Source organism: Oncorhynchus nerka, linkage group LG12 (assembly GCF_034236695.1).
Source record: "Oncorhynchus nerka isolate Pitt River linkage group LG12, Oner_Uvic_2.0, whole genome shotgun sequence".
In the NCBI taxonomy this organism is placed as follows: Eukaryota; Metazoa; Chordata; class Actinopteri; order Salmoniformes; family Salmonidae; genus Oncorhynchus; species Oncorhynchus nerka.
In genome coordinates, this window is record NC_088407.1 from 73,068,887 (window position 1) to 73,089,032 (window position 20,146).

Sequence of the window (20,146 nt, forward strand, 5' to 3'; positions counted from 1 at the left end):
TGAAGGTTTCGTTTTGCTGACAAAAGCAAAAGTAACCTATTTGAAACAATACATTTGTATTTAATAATAATTAATGTATATTAATGACATCTAATATCTAATATGACATCTAATATAATATAGTATTGACACATAATTTCGCAGTAGTAAAATACATTCAAATGCCAGAGTTGTAGAAACCCATATTCTGCTTTATGTAATTTGGTCAGGATTGTGCGTTCGCGTTCGCTCCCAGTCCATTCAAAAGATTAGAAGGGAGTGGTTTGAGCTTTGCGTGTTAGGAAAGCAACAAGTGGCATGTCTTCTTTTTTTTATGAACTGCGGAACGTGGTGCTTACGTCACTGCTCTAGCCAGGTGGCATTCCAAACTGGGGAGAGGAGACGTGGAGGCACAATCAAAATTTCAAATCACAAACCAAGTCAGGATGTGAGACGCGTGTAAAGCACATTTCAGTCCTACAACCGATCACTGCTCGTCACCGGCATCAGAAGAGGAGTAGGGAAGGAAGAGGGTTCCTTTTTTGGGGCAAATTCACGGACTGAAAATTAAAATTGCAATCATAATCTGGGGGGGAAAGGACCAGGGCAAGGGACATTCAACATGTCTTCTGCACACGTATCCTCATCTCGGAGACAGTCATGTTACCTGTGCGATTTACCCCGTATGCCGTGGGCTATGATTTGGGATTTTACGGAGGCAGTGTGCAGGGGTTGTGTTAATTATGAAGGTGCAGATCGAATCGAGTTTGTTATCGAAACTGCACGCCACCTCAAACGTGCTCATGGTTTCCAAGAGGGGAGATCCCCCGGTCCACCGCCGCCGCCCACAGTCAAAACCCAGGCGGCAATATCAGCCAAGGAGACGGTGCAAATCAACCATGTGGACGGACCATCTAAACAACAACAACAACAGGGGATGGACCGCTACTCTCTGAACGCAGAGAGACCTCGCTTTGACTACTCCAGTATTGGCGCCCATGCCAGCAGACTTCCGAATGGAATGAGCGGTCCAAATGGGTTCCCAAAACCGGACGATGGTCCCCCAGAGTTGAACCGACAGAGCCCAAACTCCCGTCGGAGCCATGGTCTAGTTGCGGTCCCAGGACAACTGAATGTCCCCCCCAACCTTCTCCCACAGACCATGTTGAATGGACCCTCCTCGGCAACAGCCATAGCCTCGCATAGCCTGTCTAGCCGCCCCCCACCATCCATTGTGGGACCCTCTTTGTCCCAGTCCTCTCAGTCCATGTCAGAACAAGGTAAACGACCAGGTTCTGTGTCAAGCACTGACCAAGAGAGAGATCTGAAAGAAAAACAGCGTAATGCGGAGGCTTTGGCTGAGCTTAGTGAAAGTTTAAGAAATAGAAACGAAGACTGGGCAAACAAACCGAAAATAGTAAGGGACACTTTGCTTACTCTTTCAAACAGCTCCCCGTTTGATGTGAGATTTAAAAAGGATCATTCACTCGTGGGCAGGGTGTTTGCTTTCGATGCAGTGTCAAAGCCTGGCATGGACTATGAATTGAAAATATTTATCGAGTACCCAAGTGGATCTGGTAATGTATTTTCCAGCGCATCGGGGGTGGCCAAACAAATGTATCAGGACTGCATGAAGGACTTTGGCAGAGGGCTCTCCTCGGGTTTTAAATATTTGGAGTATGAGAAAAAGCATGGTTCTGGGGACTGGCGACTCCTGGGTGATTTGTTGCCCGAGTCGGTCCGATTCTTTAAAGAGGGGCTGGGGGTTGAAATGTTGCCACAGCCCTACATTGATGCCAGCTGTCCATTGCTGCCCACTGCTTTGGTCAACATCCCTCGAGGCTTGCCATCTGCGAGTGCCCCGAGGATTGGCGTGCGTAAGCGTAAAGCCTCCCCAGAACCTGACTCCGCAGAGAGCGCGCTGAAACTATCTGAACAAGAACAACAGAGGCAGCAGTGGATGGCCAGCCAGAGCGAGGCGTTAAAACTGACGATGGCATCCGGATCATTCGGTACCTCACACGGGGCACCCCCACCGCTCGGCCCTGGTCATTCTGTTCACTCAAGCCGCGCTACGCCCCCTGAATCAACGCCCCAGAATGGACAGTCTCCAATGGCCGCGCTCATGTCTGTCGCGGACACGTTGGGCAATGCGCACTCCCCGAAGGACAACAACTCAGTTCACTCCACCACATCCACCAGGCATAACAGCAGCAGCCCGGTCTCGCCCGCCTCTGTTTCGGGGCAGAGGCGTTTGGCTTCCCGTAACGGAGAGCTCAATCTATCTGGGGGTCCCTCCCAGTCCAATGCGCATTCTGGCATGGATCAGGTCCACGCGCAAAACATTCCAGATTCGCCCATGGCTAACAACGGACCTCTGTGTTGTACCATTTGCCACGAACGTTTAGAGGATACCCATTTCGTTCAGTGTCCGTCAGTTCCCAACCATAAATTCTGTTTCCCTTGTTCCCGAGAGAGCATCAAAGCGCAGGGAGCAACTGGCGAGGTGTATTGTCCTAGCGGAGAGAAATGCCCCCTGGTAGGTTCTAATGTGCCTTGGGCGTTCATGCAAGGTGAGATAGCAACAATATTAGCTGGGGACGTTAAGGTAAAAAAGGAGAGGGACCCATAGATATGTCCTATGGCTTCCCATAGAAACGTGCATTTTAGTCCAATATATACAGTATACACATGTGAATACTCAAAACGTACAAAAAATAGTTGATGTACAGAGACGTCAACCCCTTCTCATATTTCTGTTTTTTGAAGCAACGGAATAGTACAGTATGTGATGTCACCTAATTTTATGGGGGGTGTTTTGACGGGTACTAGTGTTGTATTTGGATGACAGTGACGAGTCAAAGCACGTTCACTTTGTTATCACTGCTGCCGTTTTCCCCTCCAACTCATGCACTTATCTCATTATAAAAAGGCCAGTTTAAACTCCCAATGAATACATGTCTGTAAAATGAAACTAAGCATAGTAAATATCCAATAACAGTAATGACAATTTGCCCTAACTTCTATATTGGGTACAAATCATTCTGATTACTTTTTTTCGTTTATTTAATATATTCATTTTTTCGTTTTTTTTACAGCAAGTATCTCTTTTCTTCTTGTGATCGAAAATATTTGACTACGTGTTATTCATTTCTCTTCCCGTTTGCTTTGATGATGCACGGATGCTTAAAAAGGTAGAGCAAAATGCTGTACATTAATGTAAACTGTTTGTTTATACATTTCTGTAGTAACAGAAGACTTGTAATGTGCCTTGGAGCTGAGTAAATTGTAATAAATTCCATTGATATTAACCCTTGGTGAAATGTCAGTTTATTTAACAAGTTTAGACTGTTACAATAGCTGGTTCACTGAGGTATAACAAATCATTTATTTATTTTTGTGTCCATATATATAGCTCAACCATAGCATTATATCAATTTACAATGTTATCTAACATGAGATATGCTGTAATTGGAGATGACAACCTTGACATTAAGATCTGGCTCAAAATACCTTTATTTCATATTTAAATGTGTTTATTACACACACAGACCTTACTGCAAAGCCAAATTAACGTTGGACTCATAGAGATCAGATGGTGCCATGCGTATTCATCATAACCTCTTTCAATATGTAAAAGTAACATTACCTTACATTCTAGTAGTTCTGCATGCTCATTACTCCAGAGCGATTTTAAATACATGTGAACAAGTGTTTATTTCTCCTGTATCTGTCTGTTGGTTAGGCTGCTTTAGTTGCAGCTATCTGATTGGCACATGGTTTACTTGCATTGGATGGGCCCACAATTTGAACAGCTGTGCTTCTCAGCAAGACAACAAAAAGAGTCCTCAACAAGTTGGCATTGGAATGTCAAGTTGCTCTCCTCTCCTCATTGTGCTTATAATAGTCAGCTCGTATGGCATGCTTCTCACTGAGGACGCCAACATCTGGCTGATGGTTATAGTATTGGTGCATGCTCAAACAGTTCCACCATTTCACCATGTTTATGCTGTGGGTGGGTGTGTGTTTGTGTGAAAATGCTTGCACAAGCACGAGTATACCTCCTCGTTTATAATGCAGCAGGCAGGCTGTTCATGTGACACGGTTCCTCACTGTCCCATTAGCCAGTGGGGGGAGGGGGGGGGGGGAATATATATATATGCGAGAGAGAGCACAGTTGCATGCCTGTTATTTAGCTGTGAGTTAAGCCTAATAGTCTAGCTCTGCTCTGGGTTACCGAGACAAATGGTCATATGTACACACTGACACACTGTCTGCAGCAGGCAGGCAGCGTGGTTTCCAGTCCCACATGGCTCAGATAACCCATAAATACCAACTGGAGCCTTCCATATGTGAGCTTGAGGAAGAGACCGAGACAATGCCTGCTATGTATGTCCTGGAAACATGACACAAACCAGTATTCTTTTCACAAGAGCAACAGCAGATGTACATTAAAGGCTTACTGGTAGTAGAGTAGAGGAGCTTTTAGATGCCCGTTGATAAGTATTTGACTGGCGCTATGTTTTAGATTGTGTCTCTCCTCCAGCCTGTGATTGTTGGAGGTGGCGTTCATTATCATGGACCATCGCTGCTCCTAGGTGGGTTATGAAATGGTTATTTTATGTTCTGTAGAGAGGGGCGAGAAAGACGTTTCCACAGAGACTCCTGTCTTCTAAGCATAGCTCCTGCTCCAACCAACTGCCAGTTATTTATAGATACTCTGTATCCTGGTTTCTGTCCCTGTTTCAAAGTAGGGTTTTTACCTCCTGGGGAATACTACTATATGGTCAAAATAATTGGTTGAATGCCAGAGAAAGACGGGGTTGGTAAAATGTTGAGTTTCTGAAATGTTGTTCACACGAATTGGCTCATCAGTTGTAACTGCAACAGGAAAAGCAGCTGTCTGAGTAAGCGACAACCCCACACTCCCCCGGCCCTTTCTTCAAGTGTCATTTAGAAACAGATATCACAACCCCACACTCCCCCGGCCCTTTCTTCAAGTGTCATTTAGAAACAGATATCACAACCCCACACTTCCCCGGCCCTATCTTCAAGTGTCATTTAGAAACAGATATCACAACCCCACACTCCCCCGCCCCTATCTTCAAGTGTCATTTAGAAACACATATCACAACCCCACACTCCCCCGCCCCTATCTTCAAGTGTCATTTAGAAACAGATATCACAACCCCACACTCCCCCGCCCCTTTCTTCAAGTGTCATTTAGAAACAGATATCACAACCCCACACTCCCCCGCCCCTTTCTTCAAGTGTCATTTAGAAACAGATATCACAACCCCACACTCCCCCGCCCCTATCTTCAAGTGTCATTTAGAAACAGATATCACAACCCCACACTCCCCGGCCCTTTCTTCAAGTGTCATTTAGAAACAGATATCACAACCCCACACTCCCCGGCCCTTTCTTCAAGTGTCATTTAGAAACAGATATCACAACCCCACACTCCCCGCCCCTATCTTCAAGTGTCATTTAGAAACAGATATCACAACCCCACACTCCCCCGCCCCTATCTTCAAGTGTCATTTAGAAACAGATATCACAACCCCACACTCCCCCGCCCCTTTCTTCAAGTGTCATTTAGAAACAGATATCACAACCCCACACTCATTTTGTCACTCAATCTTTTCTTTTTGATCTCCTGTATTATATTATCTGACTATAGTATATCCAAAACGATCTCTCTATTTACCAACATGCTCATACCCCCGAAACAGGAGTATAGAAACCGTAGGCTAGGGTTGAGCCGTCTAATCGTGGCTACCCATCTAATGGTGCATTGCAGTGCTTCAGTCTTCGATGGCCTATCTATCCCAGGTGCTGTGAGGCAACAAAGCACCTGGTTTGGGACAGAGCATGTCTCTATTGTCATGCTAAAACAGAACAGCCCTTCCATGGTTAAGGTGCCCTTGGCTGTCTCAACAGTCGTTTGGGTTTCAGGTTGCAGTGTGCATGCTAAAGAGAGCAGGGAGGGCTCTCCCTCTCTGTTTCTTCACCTGTTCAGAATTCTCCTCACCCGTTACAAACAAATGCAGACTCATACACACGTCTCACCACCACTGCCTTCATTCTGGCTGGAAAACAAGTCTCTTCTTTTCTCTCTATTAGACCTCTTAATTACCTGAGGTAACGAACGAGATGCTAGATTGTGTATAGAATAGCTGATATGTTGCGTGAAATCAAGAAATCTGTCGCAGGAAGATTTTTTAAATAATATACACCGCAAGTTGTCCACAACTAAGCCCAAAAATAGATATTGTATTTGAAATTAACAACAATTTCATACCTTAATTGAATTTACATGATTTTAGAGTATTTTGTTGTCCAAGAACAAAAATCCTAAAAACTTTAGGGCGGCCAAATAAAACAACTCGCCTGTTGCCAACCAATGCTATAGGTTGTCTGTTGAAAAGATGTGAAAGGAAAAAGGACCACCTTTTCTTTGTGCATTTTAATGAGTGTTTTGTATATACTCTCCCTTGTAACTTATACAAATTGCACTGATCACATATCTAATCAGCTCAAATACAATATTGAAAATATGAGCGTTGTAAATGTCCGTCTGTGGCTGTTAGTGCGAGCAGAGCGATTGCAGTGTCATGGGGAGTGGCTGGCAGGCATGCTGGTGTCTGTGGGGTCTGCAGTGCGAGGGATGGATGGAATGGCAGGGAGTTTTTGCCTCATTTCATAGGCTAAGACTAGAGGGGAGGCCGAGCGAGCGGTCCTGCTGGTACCACAGACAAACCCCATTGTTCCACATTCACCCAATGGTCTATGTAGCCTAAGCTTAAGCGCTTGACTGATATCTCTGATGCCTTGACCAAGGTATGTTTTAGGTGCCATCTTTTATGAATTGTAACATTTCTTTAGGTATTGTAGAATGTAAGTTTTGTCAACAAAAAAAAATATGTAGGTTTTTTGAATGAGGTAATGGGGATTTTGTGTTAAAACCCTACATTACCAGTTAATCAGTCCATTCCAGCACCTCTTGTGACACATTTACCTCCAGAGAACAAAAATATAACTGCTCATAACAGTAAATCACTAAATAGGCCTTAGGAAACTCACTGGGTTCGATTGATAATGGATATTTCCTTCCATCACCTTGTAGAAATATCATTCAAACCCCATTCCTCTCCTCAAACAAACCCAGTCTGGAGAGGCCAGGCTTTTAGAGTTGACTGTTTCAGTTTACACTCCCAAATCACTGCAGTCTGTTTTCCTTCTGTTGGCCAGCCAGGGAAGCCAGCCCCCTCCCTCCTTTCCCCTTCCTACCCAGTCAGGAGAAGTTTCCATAGGATAAAAAACTCCCTTCCCAAAGGTTGCTCAGACTCTGCAGTGCCACCGTGCTGCTCTACTGTTGCCATGGGTTACCTGCCTTGTACAAAACATCATTTATTCAGGAATGTGCTACGGACACAGAGGGAGGGAGAGAGACGGCAGACTGGAGGTTAACCCTGCGTGTGCTGGACTGACAATGTTTTCTCCTTACAGATTCTCTCTATTTTTTGTTAATTTGCGTTGTGCCTCTATTCAGTACTTTTTCTTTGCATCGAATATAATCTTGCATGCTTTTGTAACCTTACATTAGTGGAGTAAATGCTACATTACCCGAATAGCAACAAAACAATGTCCAAGCCATGCATGCATGTATGTATGTATTCGGTGCATATGATCAAAGTATATGTAACATATTGCAGATTGTTTAGAAATGCACAAACATCAGAGTTCCCCTTTGAAATCCCATCTCCCTTTTATTCTTCGAGAAACAAGCAAAATACTTTCATCTGGTCAAGGCTCGAGCATGTTGTTTTTGGAGGGAGTGTGTGTGTGTGTGTGTGTGTGAGGAAAGGGTTATTCCCATTTTGTTTTCCCTCCGTATCTTTCAAAGCCCAGCTCTTTATAGATGGTGATGTCAGCACTATCTTCCACAGCCCTGGGCCTCCAACAGATAATAATGTATGCAATCTCAAACATTCCTCTCTGGCGAATGAGCTGCTGGTAGCTGCAGGCGTGTGCCTCCCTCCCGCCTTCCACTCCTTTCTGCAGAAGCGCAGCTTCAAGCCGCAGCGCGGTGAGGAATTGATTTGCCCTTTGCCCTTTTTCATTCCCACTTTTTTCCCCCTTCGTCCTCCCTCGTTATTTCTCAGAAAATAAAATATAGCAGGAAAGGAAAGGCTGAGGATGTTTTATTGTGATCTCGTTTTAGGGCGTCTCTTCACTCACTTGTTTTGATAGTTAGCTGGACAAAAATCCAATGTTGAATGTAGATTATCTTTGTGTTTATCACCTTTGAAGGCTGATCTGGAACATATTTTATGCAGTCAATAATATATGTATTATTTGCACTAGTGTCATCATTTTATCTTAATATAATATGTGTGTGTGTGTGGGTATAAATGTCTGTCAAAATGCTGCTCTTATCAAATTCATGTTTTAAATTGGTTGGCAGAAATAGTTTTTGTACTCTTAAAAATAAATGCCTCTGGTTTCCAGGGCTGATACACTTTGTGTGCAAGAAATTTCGGTTTCTCAAAGAATTCCAAAACATTAGCATTCCAAGGCCCTCCCCCCTGGAGAAGAAGCCTAGTGCAGCCTTTATAAAGTGTCCCGCCAAAGCATAGAGGGGTCCCCCTGTTAAGTGGGGCACAAATAGAGAGGTGTTGTTTTTGGAGAGCTAGACACTGACAATAAGGTCAGCTGCTTTCTCCTCTGTAGTAGCAGATGCTAGCCCTTTCAGATTTGATCTGTTTCTCTCCACCCTGGCTGAATTTAGTCATATTATACCCTTTATAGCTCAGTGCAGCATTTCCTCCTCATAGTTTTAGAGCTGTCGGTAATTTTTCTGTCATGTTGAATGTGAGGAAACTAGAGTAGGGAAGGGGTTAACTTCCTCCTCAACACTCTGGGCTAGTACAGCCCCTGCAGTCCCTGGCATGCAGGCTGGAGAAATTTAGCTCTTTCATTCCCTGGCTTGTTTACACCAGGATGTGGCAGCCATTTTAGGCTGCTGCCACAAGCAAGGGAAGGGGCGCTGCGCCACGTGCGGCTCGGGTTTCTCCCCAGCCCTCCAAGAGCACAGAGTTCAGACGGCAGCCTGCCATGAACATTAGCTTCTACTGAGGCCCACTGTTCCTACAACATTCTTCCCACAGATGAGAATGCTCTGTACGTTCATCGCTCATGGATACAACGCTATGCCTCCCTTCTTCCTGCACGCTCCCTTTCTCTCTAACCTTTTGTATGACATTTTTTGTTTGCATTATTTTTCTCTGCACAGATTTATTGGAATATAAGCCTCTCCCTTTGTCTTTTGTTTAGACATATTTAGAAAGGCTTGCATGTGACTGAAAGCACATGCTCCAAGCCGGGGGAGTCAGTAGACTGTTTCAAGGCATCCTTTGTCTCTGGCCTTGACTGATCTAACATTGTGATTACAACCACAGATTGAAAATGGTTAACACGATGAACACAGTATTCCCCTTGTTTACGATAACTTTACTCTCATTGGGAATGAAAGACACAGTGAGTCATGTATTTGAAGTCGGATATCTGCAACATGGGGCAGGATAAGTAGGATGGAGCCTAGGCCTAGTTTTTACATCAAGTAGGTAGGTAGGCCTAAATGTCACCACAATTATCTTTAGCATTGACAACAACAGCTGAGGAGAGGAAGCTAACAGCTCTGTGCCTCCTCTCTGGCATAGCAGCATTTCCATATCTAAGGCCAGGCCTCAGTGGCTTTTTGTTGACATTTAGAATTGTCTCTCTTGAGGAGTTTCCTCTGGCACCCTCCTGATCTTTCCCTCTCCCTGTTTGCTGTGAATTATCAATGGGGGACGGCTCCCTGTGAAAACAGCCTTCTAAGGGCAACAACAACCCCCAACACAATCCACACTGACTCACTGACCGCCTTTTCTTCAGCGCTGTCTAGTTCAGTGCTTTGGTTTTGTATATTGCAACAGTCCTAGGAATGTATTGAGCCATGCTACCAATACAGTGCGAGACCCCTTTCCCTAGCCCAAACAAACAGCATATCATCATAGAAAGTGTTTATGTAGTGTTTGTAAAACATTACATGGAGATAAGGGATTGGAGATTGAATGGGATCATACCTGCATCCAACCCATAACAGCCAGCCTGGTATTTTGACAGACTGTAGGGGATGGGACTGTGCCTGTGTACTGTGTTGCCAGAGTCTATTGACACTTTCCTGTCTTCTCAGATCCAATAGGCTATGGAACCCCCCCACACTGTGAGAGTGTGTTGCTCTCCTGCATACGTGTGCATTGTAGCAAAGCTGCAGTCACCTCCCTCGAGTCCTTCGTCAGTCATCACCTGTGTAAAGTGTGGATCGTTCACTCTCTCTCCCAGCTTTTAGTCCTCCACCCGTCTGTTGTGTGAATGGGACTGTGATGGCTGATCCTAATTAAGAGGTGCTGTAGCTAGCTGCCGGTGTTGTTTCGCTACTGTCAAACAGCAATGGCAGACTTCCTCTCAGACTTCCTCATACAGCTGACAAAAGTCTTTGAAAAGGAACGTTTCAGTGATCCCTGTGGGGTTACTGTCATCTACTAATAAGTACAGCAATGAGCTACTTTACATAGAATTTAGTTCAGAAAGATGCTGTTGCTCCTCTTCACAAATATTTTTTTATTCAGACCTTAGTTGGATTATTTCTTGGTTTCATATAAATGTGTATTAAAGAATGGTGTCGTTTGGGGCTTGCTACTATGGGGATAACAGGATTGGGGCTGACAGTGGAACATAATGTATTCAAAGACTCTCAATGTGTTCAAGCAGCAATAGTCTTGGACAGCCTGGACTGCCCCCTCAGTGCCAAAAACATATGGCCTTTTATATGATAGACAAAAAGCCATACCTTCCCTGTCCAGTTAATAAAGACTGTAGCCTGCTCTGTTCTGCAGCAGTCAGCAGTATAGTCTAGTAGTGCCTGAGCCACTCTCCTTCCCCCTTCACAGGTGCACTACTCCGCTACTAAGGAAATTAGATGGTTGTTGGTTTCGTATGAGTGAGCTGCAACTTTCCCTAGAGGTTAACATACAGCATGCCGTTATATGCTGATATGGTTCTGTACAGATCTGCTAACAAATTAAATATGTACTTAGTAAATAGTAATTTCATGCATGGTGATGTGTCTTAGTAAATAGTAATTTCATGCATGGTGATTTTCTGTATTTCTGACATGATGTTGGAATACTCTACCAATTTGGACAGAACTGTATTATGTAATCATAATGATAATTTATGACTGATGGAAGTGCCAGTTGACGTCTATCACCAAAAGTACTTGGCAGTTAGGTAACTTGTTATATACCCGGTACATAACTAGTTACCTAACTGCCAAGTATTACCACCTATATACAGCGTGTGGTTATTTTGATTGCAATGGGGATTGCTTTTTAAGGAACATGCCATTATTGAATTCCATTTTCTGAATGAAAGCATTAACATATTACTTGTAAAAAAGATGTTATACTCATGCATGTGCACACACACACTTACTATTATAAATCAAGACAAAAGGGTATATCTAGCCTCCTCCCTTCCTCCTGCAGTAACCCCCAGCTACCTGCAGTAAACAGAATGTCGTCTCTGTCATGAACTGTTGCACGCTAACCTAACCAAGAAATTTTCCTGCTGCCACCAGATGCATGTTACCATGACGACGGAGCCATCGGTTGACGCTGATTGGATGGCATGGATGTGTTTCCTTCCCCCTTCCCGCCTGAATACTCTCCAAAGGATTGTATTTTTCTACTGCCCTCCAGAATGTATTTGATTGACAAGTTGAATGATAGTCTGCACCTGTGAGCCCTGCTATCTTTCAGAGTCGTTTAAAAACCTGATTACCACAGCACCTGATTATAATGGCGGTTTTGTGATTGATTCTGAATATGAAACATGAATAGTTTAGTGTGCTGCTCTAGCCTGATAGGAGAGGAATGACAATGGAGCCTAGTGGTAGGTCTATTTATGTTATGTGAATGCATAAGTCATAACCCACAGCAATTAGAGCCTCTGTTTTAATAAACATCTGACCTGATCATTTCTCTAGATACTTCAGTTGAGAAAGTATCTATGTTTTTCAGCTGTACCCAGATGTAAAAGACATAGCAGAAATACGTTTTAAATGAACACGGTGCTTCCCTAGTTTACAACAGGAAACAAGGGCTGTTTCCCAAATGGCACCATAGTCTCAATATAGTGCTCATGGGCCCTTCTCAAAACTAGTGCACTATACCGTATATGTATTTACAGTTTTTAAATGTAACCTTTATTAAACTAGGAAAGTCAGTTAAGAATACATTCTTATTTACAATGATGTCCTACCCTAGAGTTGGCAGGTAGCTAGTGGATAGAGCGTTGGGCCAGTAACCGAAAGGTTGCTGTTTCGAATCCCTGAGCTGACAAGGTCAAAATCTGTCCTTCTGCCCCTGAGCAAGGCAGGGGTTGGGTTAAATGCGGAAGACACATTTCAGTTGAAGGTAGTCAGTTGTACAACTGACTAGGTATTCCCTTTTTCCCTATAGAAGGGGTAGTGTGCCATTTGTGTCTTATTTAGTCCTTTCCTGAATTAAAATAGTCATTGCTCATCTGAGGTCATGTTTCAGATTCATGAGGCTCATTCATTCATGTCTAAAATGCTGCCAGCCAGCGTATTGAGTGTTCATCATTTCACTGACGCTGTCAACACAGCCTGTGTATACTGCCACGAGGACTCTTACTGGCCATTCTATGGTAGTGCGTCCAGCCACTTGACGCATCCAGCGAGTCTGCTGCCTTCAGCCTGTCTGTCGTCTGTGCTGCCTCCCCCTCAGTGTGATTTAATGGAGCTCCATTCTCCCCGTCTGCCTTTCCCTCTGTGGACCACTGCTCACCCCCCACAGGATGCACTCTGTTTACCTGAAGACAGGGCACACGCTTACTCTCAGGTATTAAAAGGCAACAGACATGTCCCTCAGTGAACTTTCAAAGTTTCTGTGGTATACCTGCTGTATTCTCTCCATCCAGCTTTGTCCGTTATACGTCATAACCCATGTGTCTTGAATGCCGTTGTAGAAAACTGATTGACAGTTTTAAAAGTAAATAGTGGCTAGTCATAAAGCACGACTGCCTGCCTGGAATTTCTGACTCTCTGTGGGTGTGTCTGGTCTGTCCTGTCTGTGTACACGTCACAGGAGCCTGCTGAGGGAAGTACAGTTCATAATAATGTCTGGAACGGAGCGAATGGAATGGCATCAAATGCATGGAAACCATGTGTTGGATGTATCTGATACCATTCCACTGATAGCGCTCCAGCCATTACCACAAGCCCATCCTCCTCAATTAAGGTGCCAACAACCTCCTGTGGTACACATCATCATCTGTCCCCAATGTGTTGGTGGGTGTGCAGAGGAACACTGTGACTGACATAAACACTGGTACATTCCAAATCCCTGACCCGGCCCTGTCCGTTCTGCTAGTCATGTTGACAGAGCTGTGGTTCAGCTAATGTTGGCCCAGTTCTGCAGGAGAGACCAAAGCAGAGCGCCAAACAGGACTGGTCTGTTTGAGTTTGTTTGGTTAACAGACTCTTAGGTTACCCAAGTGGAGAGAGGACTGGCTTGAGTTTCTAAAGATATTAGGTGTGTTATGATGATGAGTGAGGTTGTGGAGGAAATGGTGTCGTATGGTGCATTAAGTTTGTTGGAACCTCCAGCTTGCTGATAATAATAATAAATTGAAGTTTGACTTTGAGTCCCTGGTGGTAATTTCCACGACAACTGTATGGCTCAGAAATAATTTGTAGCCTTATTGCCTGGATCAGAAGAGAAAGAGCAAACAAAAGGATAGATGGCTGTCTGGTTGCTGCTGGTGCTACTGCTGCGTCTTGTTCTGGGCTGCTGCCCCCCCCCAGCCTCATTCAGTCAATGTGAGTGGTCTGCTTTGCGCGTCTCCTCTGGTCTGCACTGCTCTGTTCTCTGTGTGGGGGAGGAGGAGCCAGCCAATGTCATTTTGATGTGGCGAGCAGGGATGACATGGGCAGAAATAGCCCCCCGCTTCCTCATTTAGCCGCTTGGTCCCAGTCTGCCCCAAACCCACTTTGCTGTTTACGTCTCCTCAGCCAATCACAGCCAGCTCTGTTGCTAGGTAATGGCTCCATGGCCTCGCCATCGAGCTATGCTAATATGCTGTTGCTGCCACTGCTGAATCCCCTCTGTGATGTTGAAGACTAGGAGATGCCTCTTACATGGAAAATAGTGTTTGTCTCTCTGAGAGGAGAGGAGAGGAAATTGAAATGCAGGAGAGAGGATGACATGTCGGGATGGAGAAAAACAAGGCGGGACTGACAGACAGACGGAATTAAACATACCTTTATATCCCCACGTCCATCGACTGAACCACAGCACTTGATCATAGGACGAACACCTTTGGATAGATGGATGGGTGTATTTTTACCAGTCTGGTAGTGCAGGCCAGGGCACAGGGCTGTAAAGACAGAGACTCACTGTGGTATGAAGACATTCATTGAGGAGTGTGCTTTCCAGTTTGCAGTAGATATGATGTATGTTAGAGCGTATCTGGCTCTGCAGCGTTCAGGTCTGTGTTCAGTTCCACTCCCTGTAATGTGTGATATAACTTTGCCTGCCATACCCGGCCAGTCACATTCCCAGACAGCCTGTTAAATACTGCAGGTCCTTTTACAAGCAGGCAGGCCTCTCCTTCACTATTTTAGGCAGTTAGAAATGCAAATAGACAATTCTCATTTTGTCTAGCTAACTCTATCTGTACCATAATATTGTAGGTAAATTAGACACATGGCCTAGCACAGAAATCAAAGTTTATTGGTCATGGGCCTCCCGAGTGGCGCAGCTGTCTAAGGCACTGCATCGCAGTGCTTGAGGCGTCACTACAGACCTGGGTTCGATCCCAGGCTGTGTCACAGCCGGCTGTGACCGGGAGACCCATGAGGCGGCACACAATTGGCCCAGCGTTGTCCGGGTTAGGGGAGAGTTTGGCCGGCCGGGATATCCTTGTCCCATCGCGCTCTAGTGACTCCAAGCTGACTTCGGTCGCCAGCTGGGCGGTGTTTCCTCCAACACATTGGTGTGTCTGGCTTCCGGGTTAAGCGAGCAGTGTGTCCAGAAGCAGTGCGGCTTGGCAGGGTCGGAGGACGCATGCCTCTCTTCATGCCTCACCTCTCCTGAGTCCGTAGGGGAGTTGTAGCGATGGAGCAAGACTGTAACTACATCATAAAAAAGTAAAGAAAAACACACAAAATACATTTTGTTTTATTGGTCACGTTCACAGAATACAGGTGTAAACTTTCCTCAACAATTCGGCTCAATATCAATCATGAATCAAATGCCAAGAATACAAAAAAATAACTAGTATCATTGGTTGTTGTAATACACACATGGATTTACTTGTACTTCTAAAAGATACTCATCAGTATTATTAGCTATCAGGCATTGAGAAGGATGCACTTACAATATTCATACATTCAATTGGAAACATATGACTTGGAGAGGGATGGGGGTTGATACTCTGTCAGGAGGCCATTTTCTATCTTTTGTAACTTTCTGCACAAGGCACCTAAGGACCTAGCTGCACAATGTGGACGGATGGAATGGGTTCAGATTCAAAGATGTGGCATGCGATAAGAATTCTCATTTTAATGCCTTCCGTGAGTGTGTTTATATTTAGGAAGAGGAAGGAGCACATTAGGCCCGCTGCATAATTCAAGCCTCTTTATCCAGCAGCACAGCAGAATGCTTAGTTGGGACTTTCAGCCTCGGGAGAGATGAACTAAATCAAAATGTTCTATGAATAAGTAGCATTATGCCAGGAGGGCAGGCAGGCAGAGGGAGGGAGGCTGGGGAAATGACAGGCACCATGTCCAAATGACTGACTGACTGACTGGCTGCCTGCCTGCTTGCCATCCACCAGAATAAATAAGCCCTCGAAAAACATAAATATGTATGGCCAGCCAGCATCCATCCGTCTACAGCCCCCATTGTTATTAGAAAAGGACCTTTACATTAATCAAAAAATACATGAGCTTTGTATTAACACAGATAAATATTAATGAGGACGCATCCATTGGGCGGATGGACGGATGCGCTTTAGTAACAAATGTGTGTGTGGTGCTGTGAGCGTCTGAGCGCTGGGCTAGGATGAGGGGAGGAGTGTGTGGTCAGAACACACTAGTGAGTAGAATCTTAATGCACCCAAATACCTTTTTCTTCTATGGTTTTCTCTTCCTGCCTCCTCGGACCCACAGTCTCTCTCTCTCTTTCTGTTTCAGGCTTGATTCTATATCAAACCACCAGGCAAGGTAGATATTTATGGCATTGAATGTGTCATCGCACTAGATTAATGGATGAGTGACTACTGTACAACACCGATTTTATCAGGAATTACTGAGAATAATGGCAGAATTATGATTGCTGCACCGATTGAACAGGGTTTCTGTGGGTTGTTATTATTGGTGTGTGTGTGTGAGAGAGCGAGAGAGAGAGAGAGTCCTCAGTATGAGGCAACAGCCTAGAGATCCCACATGCTGCGTTGTTCCCCTGGGATACTGTTGCTATGTTGAGCGTCATGAATTTATACAGTGACCTTGACAAAAACATTGATTTGACTTCCTTCCTTTTGCATCGTTATCACAAAAATACTAACTGTGTGTGTGTTTAGGATGGAACACTATGGTCATATGACTTTATATGACTTACTCAAAACACCTAGACAGTTTTCCAATACTAAGTGTGGTGGTATTTTAGTCAGCCTTCTGTGTGTGTAACATATATACTTTCTGGTTTTCATTGTATAAAGGAGGGAAATAAATCACCTTCCAACCACCCTAGTGGTTGTTCTTACTAGGTTTATACATAGTGCCATTGTGAACATGTTGGATTTAGGTTTGAGGGCGATGATTGAAAGACGTGTTTTCGTGGTTATTGGATTCAGCCAATTCTGCCTTGTTCAGGACCGTCAAGCTCCAACACAGCACAGACAAATCCAGGGAAATTGCTTTTAAATTACATTGAGAGGGGGCTTCCAAGAAACCCCTACTTTTATCAGTGCATGGAAAGAAATGAATATAACCATTCATGGTATCCAATTTCACTTTGCCCTGAGATCTAGTGGGTGAAGGAAATGTGGCCAAGGTACTTCTTATTCCAGACTCAACCAGAATAATTTTTCGAAACCAAATCTAGTTTTTTTTAATGTCATAATGAAACAGAAATGTTGAATGGTTTTGACTACAAAGCCAGGGTGACATCAGGCTGAGCAAGCCTAGGCTACACCACCAATGAGTGTGAATGGGCTTTTCTCGCCCCGACCAGGGATCAACACTGATCTGGAGGAGTGTCTGGCACTCCCAGACAGACCTTGGTTCAAATGCTATTACAAATAATTTCAAATACTTTATCTGTGCTTGATTGGCCTTGTCTGGCACAATAGAACCAATAGAATAGTCACAAACCTCGCCCATCTGGCATTAGAGGCTGACTAGAGCAAATGCTAAAAGTATGTGAACGATTTCAAATAGTTTTTGAACCCAGGTCTGCTCCCATTATAACTGCTGGGGCATCAGGTGGTCAATGTAAACTATGGCTATGAGGTCACATCTGGTAGACTGGGTATATTTGCACATAGAGGGGCTGGAATTCAAACATCTGCTGCTTGATGATGACATTTAAATGCTGTGGCAGCCAGAGCAGGGGATGATAAGGTTTGGGATGGGGTAGGGATGGCCCAGGGTGACGGATGGTACAGCTTGACTCAACAGAGCAGAGAGGGTGGAGGGTGAGGCCACCACCAGCAGGCGTCCTAATATGACTCTGGTATTGATTAGATAATAGTAGCTATTCTGGTGGTGATGGCAGAAATGACCATGTGTTGAAGGAATGGGAGGCAGGATGAAGAAGAGGCCAAAATAATAACAATGTTTGAGGGGGAGGGGGAGCGGTTTAGGATCACATTTGTAGCCGGCAAAGACTGATGTTTCAAGAGCTAGCCTACCGTGGGTATTATGTTCAGAGTCATTTGTGGTTCATTATTTGTTGAAGTCCTGTCACTGCTTTGTCATGGACATCCCTCTCACCTCACCCCCTTTCAACATGGGTCATAATTCTATCTATACATTTCTGTCTAATGAATGGGATATGAATTGGCGTGACACCTCTGTTCTGCACTCACAAAGAGAGAGACGTTTGAAACTATCTGTTCACCATGGCGACGGAAGGGAAAGCGGTTGGAATTCTCTCCTCTACATTTTGCACCGTCCTCCATCCATCATCATCCCTACTTTTTCATCCCTTTTAGCTGAAGGTATTTCCCCCTCTTTCGTCCAGCAGATACCACCGTAGCAATGTGTGTGCGTTTCCCTCTGCAGGAGAGAAGGACGAGCTAGAGAAATAGACTGTGTTTGCGTGTGTGCGTTTCCCTCTGCAGGAGAGAAGGACGAGCTAGAGAAATAGACTGTGTTTGCGTGTGTGCGTTTCCCTCTGCAGGAGAGAAGGACGAGCTAGAGAAATAGACTGTGTTTGCGTGTGTGCGTTTCCCTCTGCAGGAGAGAAGGACGAGCTAGAGAAATAGACTGTGTTTGCGTGTGTGCGTTTCCCTCTGCAGGAGAGAAGGACGAGCTAGAGAAATAGACTGCGTTTGCGTGTGTGCGTTTCCCTCTGCAGGAGAGAAGGACGAGCTAGAGAAATAGACTGTGTTTGCGTGTGTGCGTTTCCCTCTGCAGGAGAGAAGGACGAGCTAGACAAATAGACTGTGTTTGCGTGTGTGCGTTTCCCTCTGCAGGATAGAAGGACGAGCTAGAGAAATAGACTGTGTTTGCGTGTGTGCGTTTCCCTCTGCAGGAGAGAAGGACGAGCTAGAGAAATAGACTGTGTTTGCGTGTGTGCGTTTCCCTCTGCAGGAGAGAAGGACGAGTTAGAGAAATAGACTGTGTTTGCGTGTGTGCGTTTCCCTCTGCAGGAGAGAAGGACGAGCTAGAGAAATAGACTGTGTTTGCGTGTGTGCGTTTCCCTCTGCAGGAGAGAAGGACGAGCTAGAGAAATAGACTGTGTTTGCGTGTGTGCGTTTCCCTCTGCAGGAGAGAAGGACGAGCTAGAGAAATAGACTGTGTGTGTGCGTTTCCCTCTGCAGGAGAGAAGGACGAGCTAGAGAAATAGACTGTGTTTGCGTGTGTGCGTTTCCCTCTGCAGGAGAGAAGGACGAGCTAGAGAAATAGACTGTGTTTGCATGTGTGCGTTTCCCTCTGCAGGAGAGAAGGACGAGCTAGAGAAATAGACTGTGTTTGCGTGTGTGCGTTTCCCTCTGCAGGAGAGAAGGACGAGCTAGAGAAATAGACTGTGTTTGCGTGTGTGCGTTTCCCTCTGCAGGAGAGAAGGACGAGCTAGAGAAATAGACTGTGTTTGCGTGTGTGCGTTTCCCTCTGCAGGAGAGAAGGACGAGCTAGAGAAATAGACTGTGTTTGCGTGTGTGCGTTTCCCTCTGCAGGAGAGAAGGACGAGCTAGAGAAATAGACTGTGTTTGCGTGTGTGCGTTTCCCTCTGCAGGAGAGAAGGACGAGCTAGAGAAATAGACTGTGTTTGCGTGTGTGCGTTTCCCTCTGCAGGAGAGAAGGACGAGCTAGAGAAATAGACTGTGTTTGCGTGTGTGCGTTTCCCTCTGCAGGAGAGAAGGACGAGCTAGAGAAATAGACTGTGTTTGCGTGTGTGCGTTTCCCTCTGCAGGAGAGAAGGACGAGCTAGAGAAATAGACTGTGTTTGCGTGTGTGCGTTTCCCTCTGCAGGAGAGAAGGACGAGCTAGAGAAATAGACTGTGTTTGCGTGTGTGCGTTTCCCTCTGCAGGAGAGAAGGACGAGCTAGAGAAATAGACTGTGTTTGCGTGTGTGCGTTTCCCTCTGCAGGAGAGAAGGACGAGTTAGAGAAATAGACTGTGTTTGCGTGTGTGCGTTTCCCTCTGCAGGAGAGAAGGACGAGCTAGAGAAATAGACTGTGTTTGCGTGTGTGCGTTTCCCTCTGCAGGAGAGAAGGACGAGCTAGAGAAATAGACTGTGTTTGCGTGTGTGCGTTTCCCTCTGCAGGAGAGAAGGACGAGCTAGAGAAATAGACTGTGTTTGCG

At 45.1% G+C, this 20,146-nt stretch overlaps 1 protein-coding gene across 1 annotated transcript; it reads left to right on the forward strand.

Moving 5' to 3' along the window:
• Window positions 1-334: 334 nt before the first annotated feature.
• Window positions 335-3,290, forward strand: LOC115138706 (probable E3 ubiquitin-protein ligase IRF2BPL). Its single transcript, XM_029675837.2, has one exon. It carries the CDS (start codon window positions 602-604, stop codon window positions 2,609-2,611), a length of 2,010 nt encoding a protein of 669 aa, XP_029531697.1. The 5' UTR covers window positions 335-601; the 3' UTR covers window positions 2,612-3,290.
• The last annotated feature ends 16,856 nt before the right edge of the window (window positions 3,291-20,146 follow it).

Bases quoted from the DNA above. Each gene is read 5' to 3' on its own strand.
- LOC115138706 (XM_029675837.2), top strand. From the start codon at position 602: ATGTCTTCTGCACACGTATCCTCATCTCGGAGACAGTCATGTTACCTG.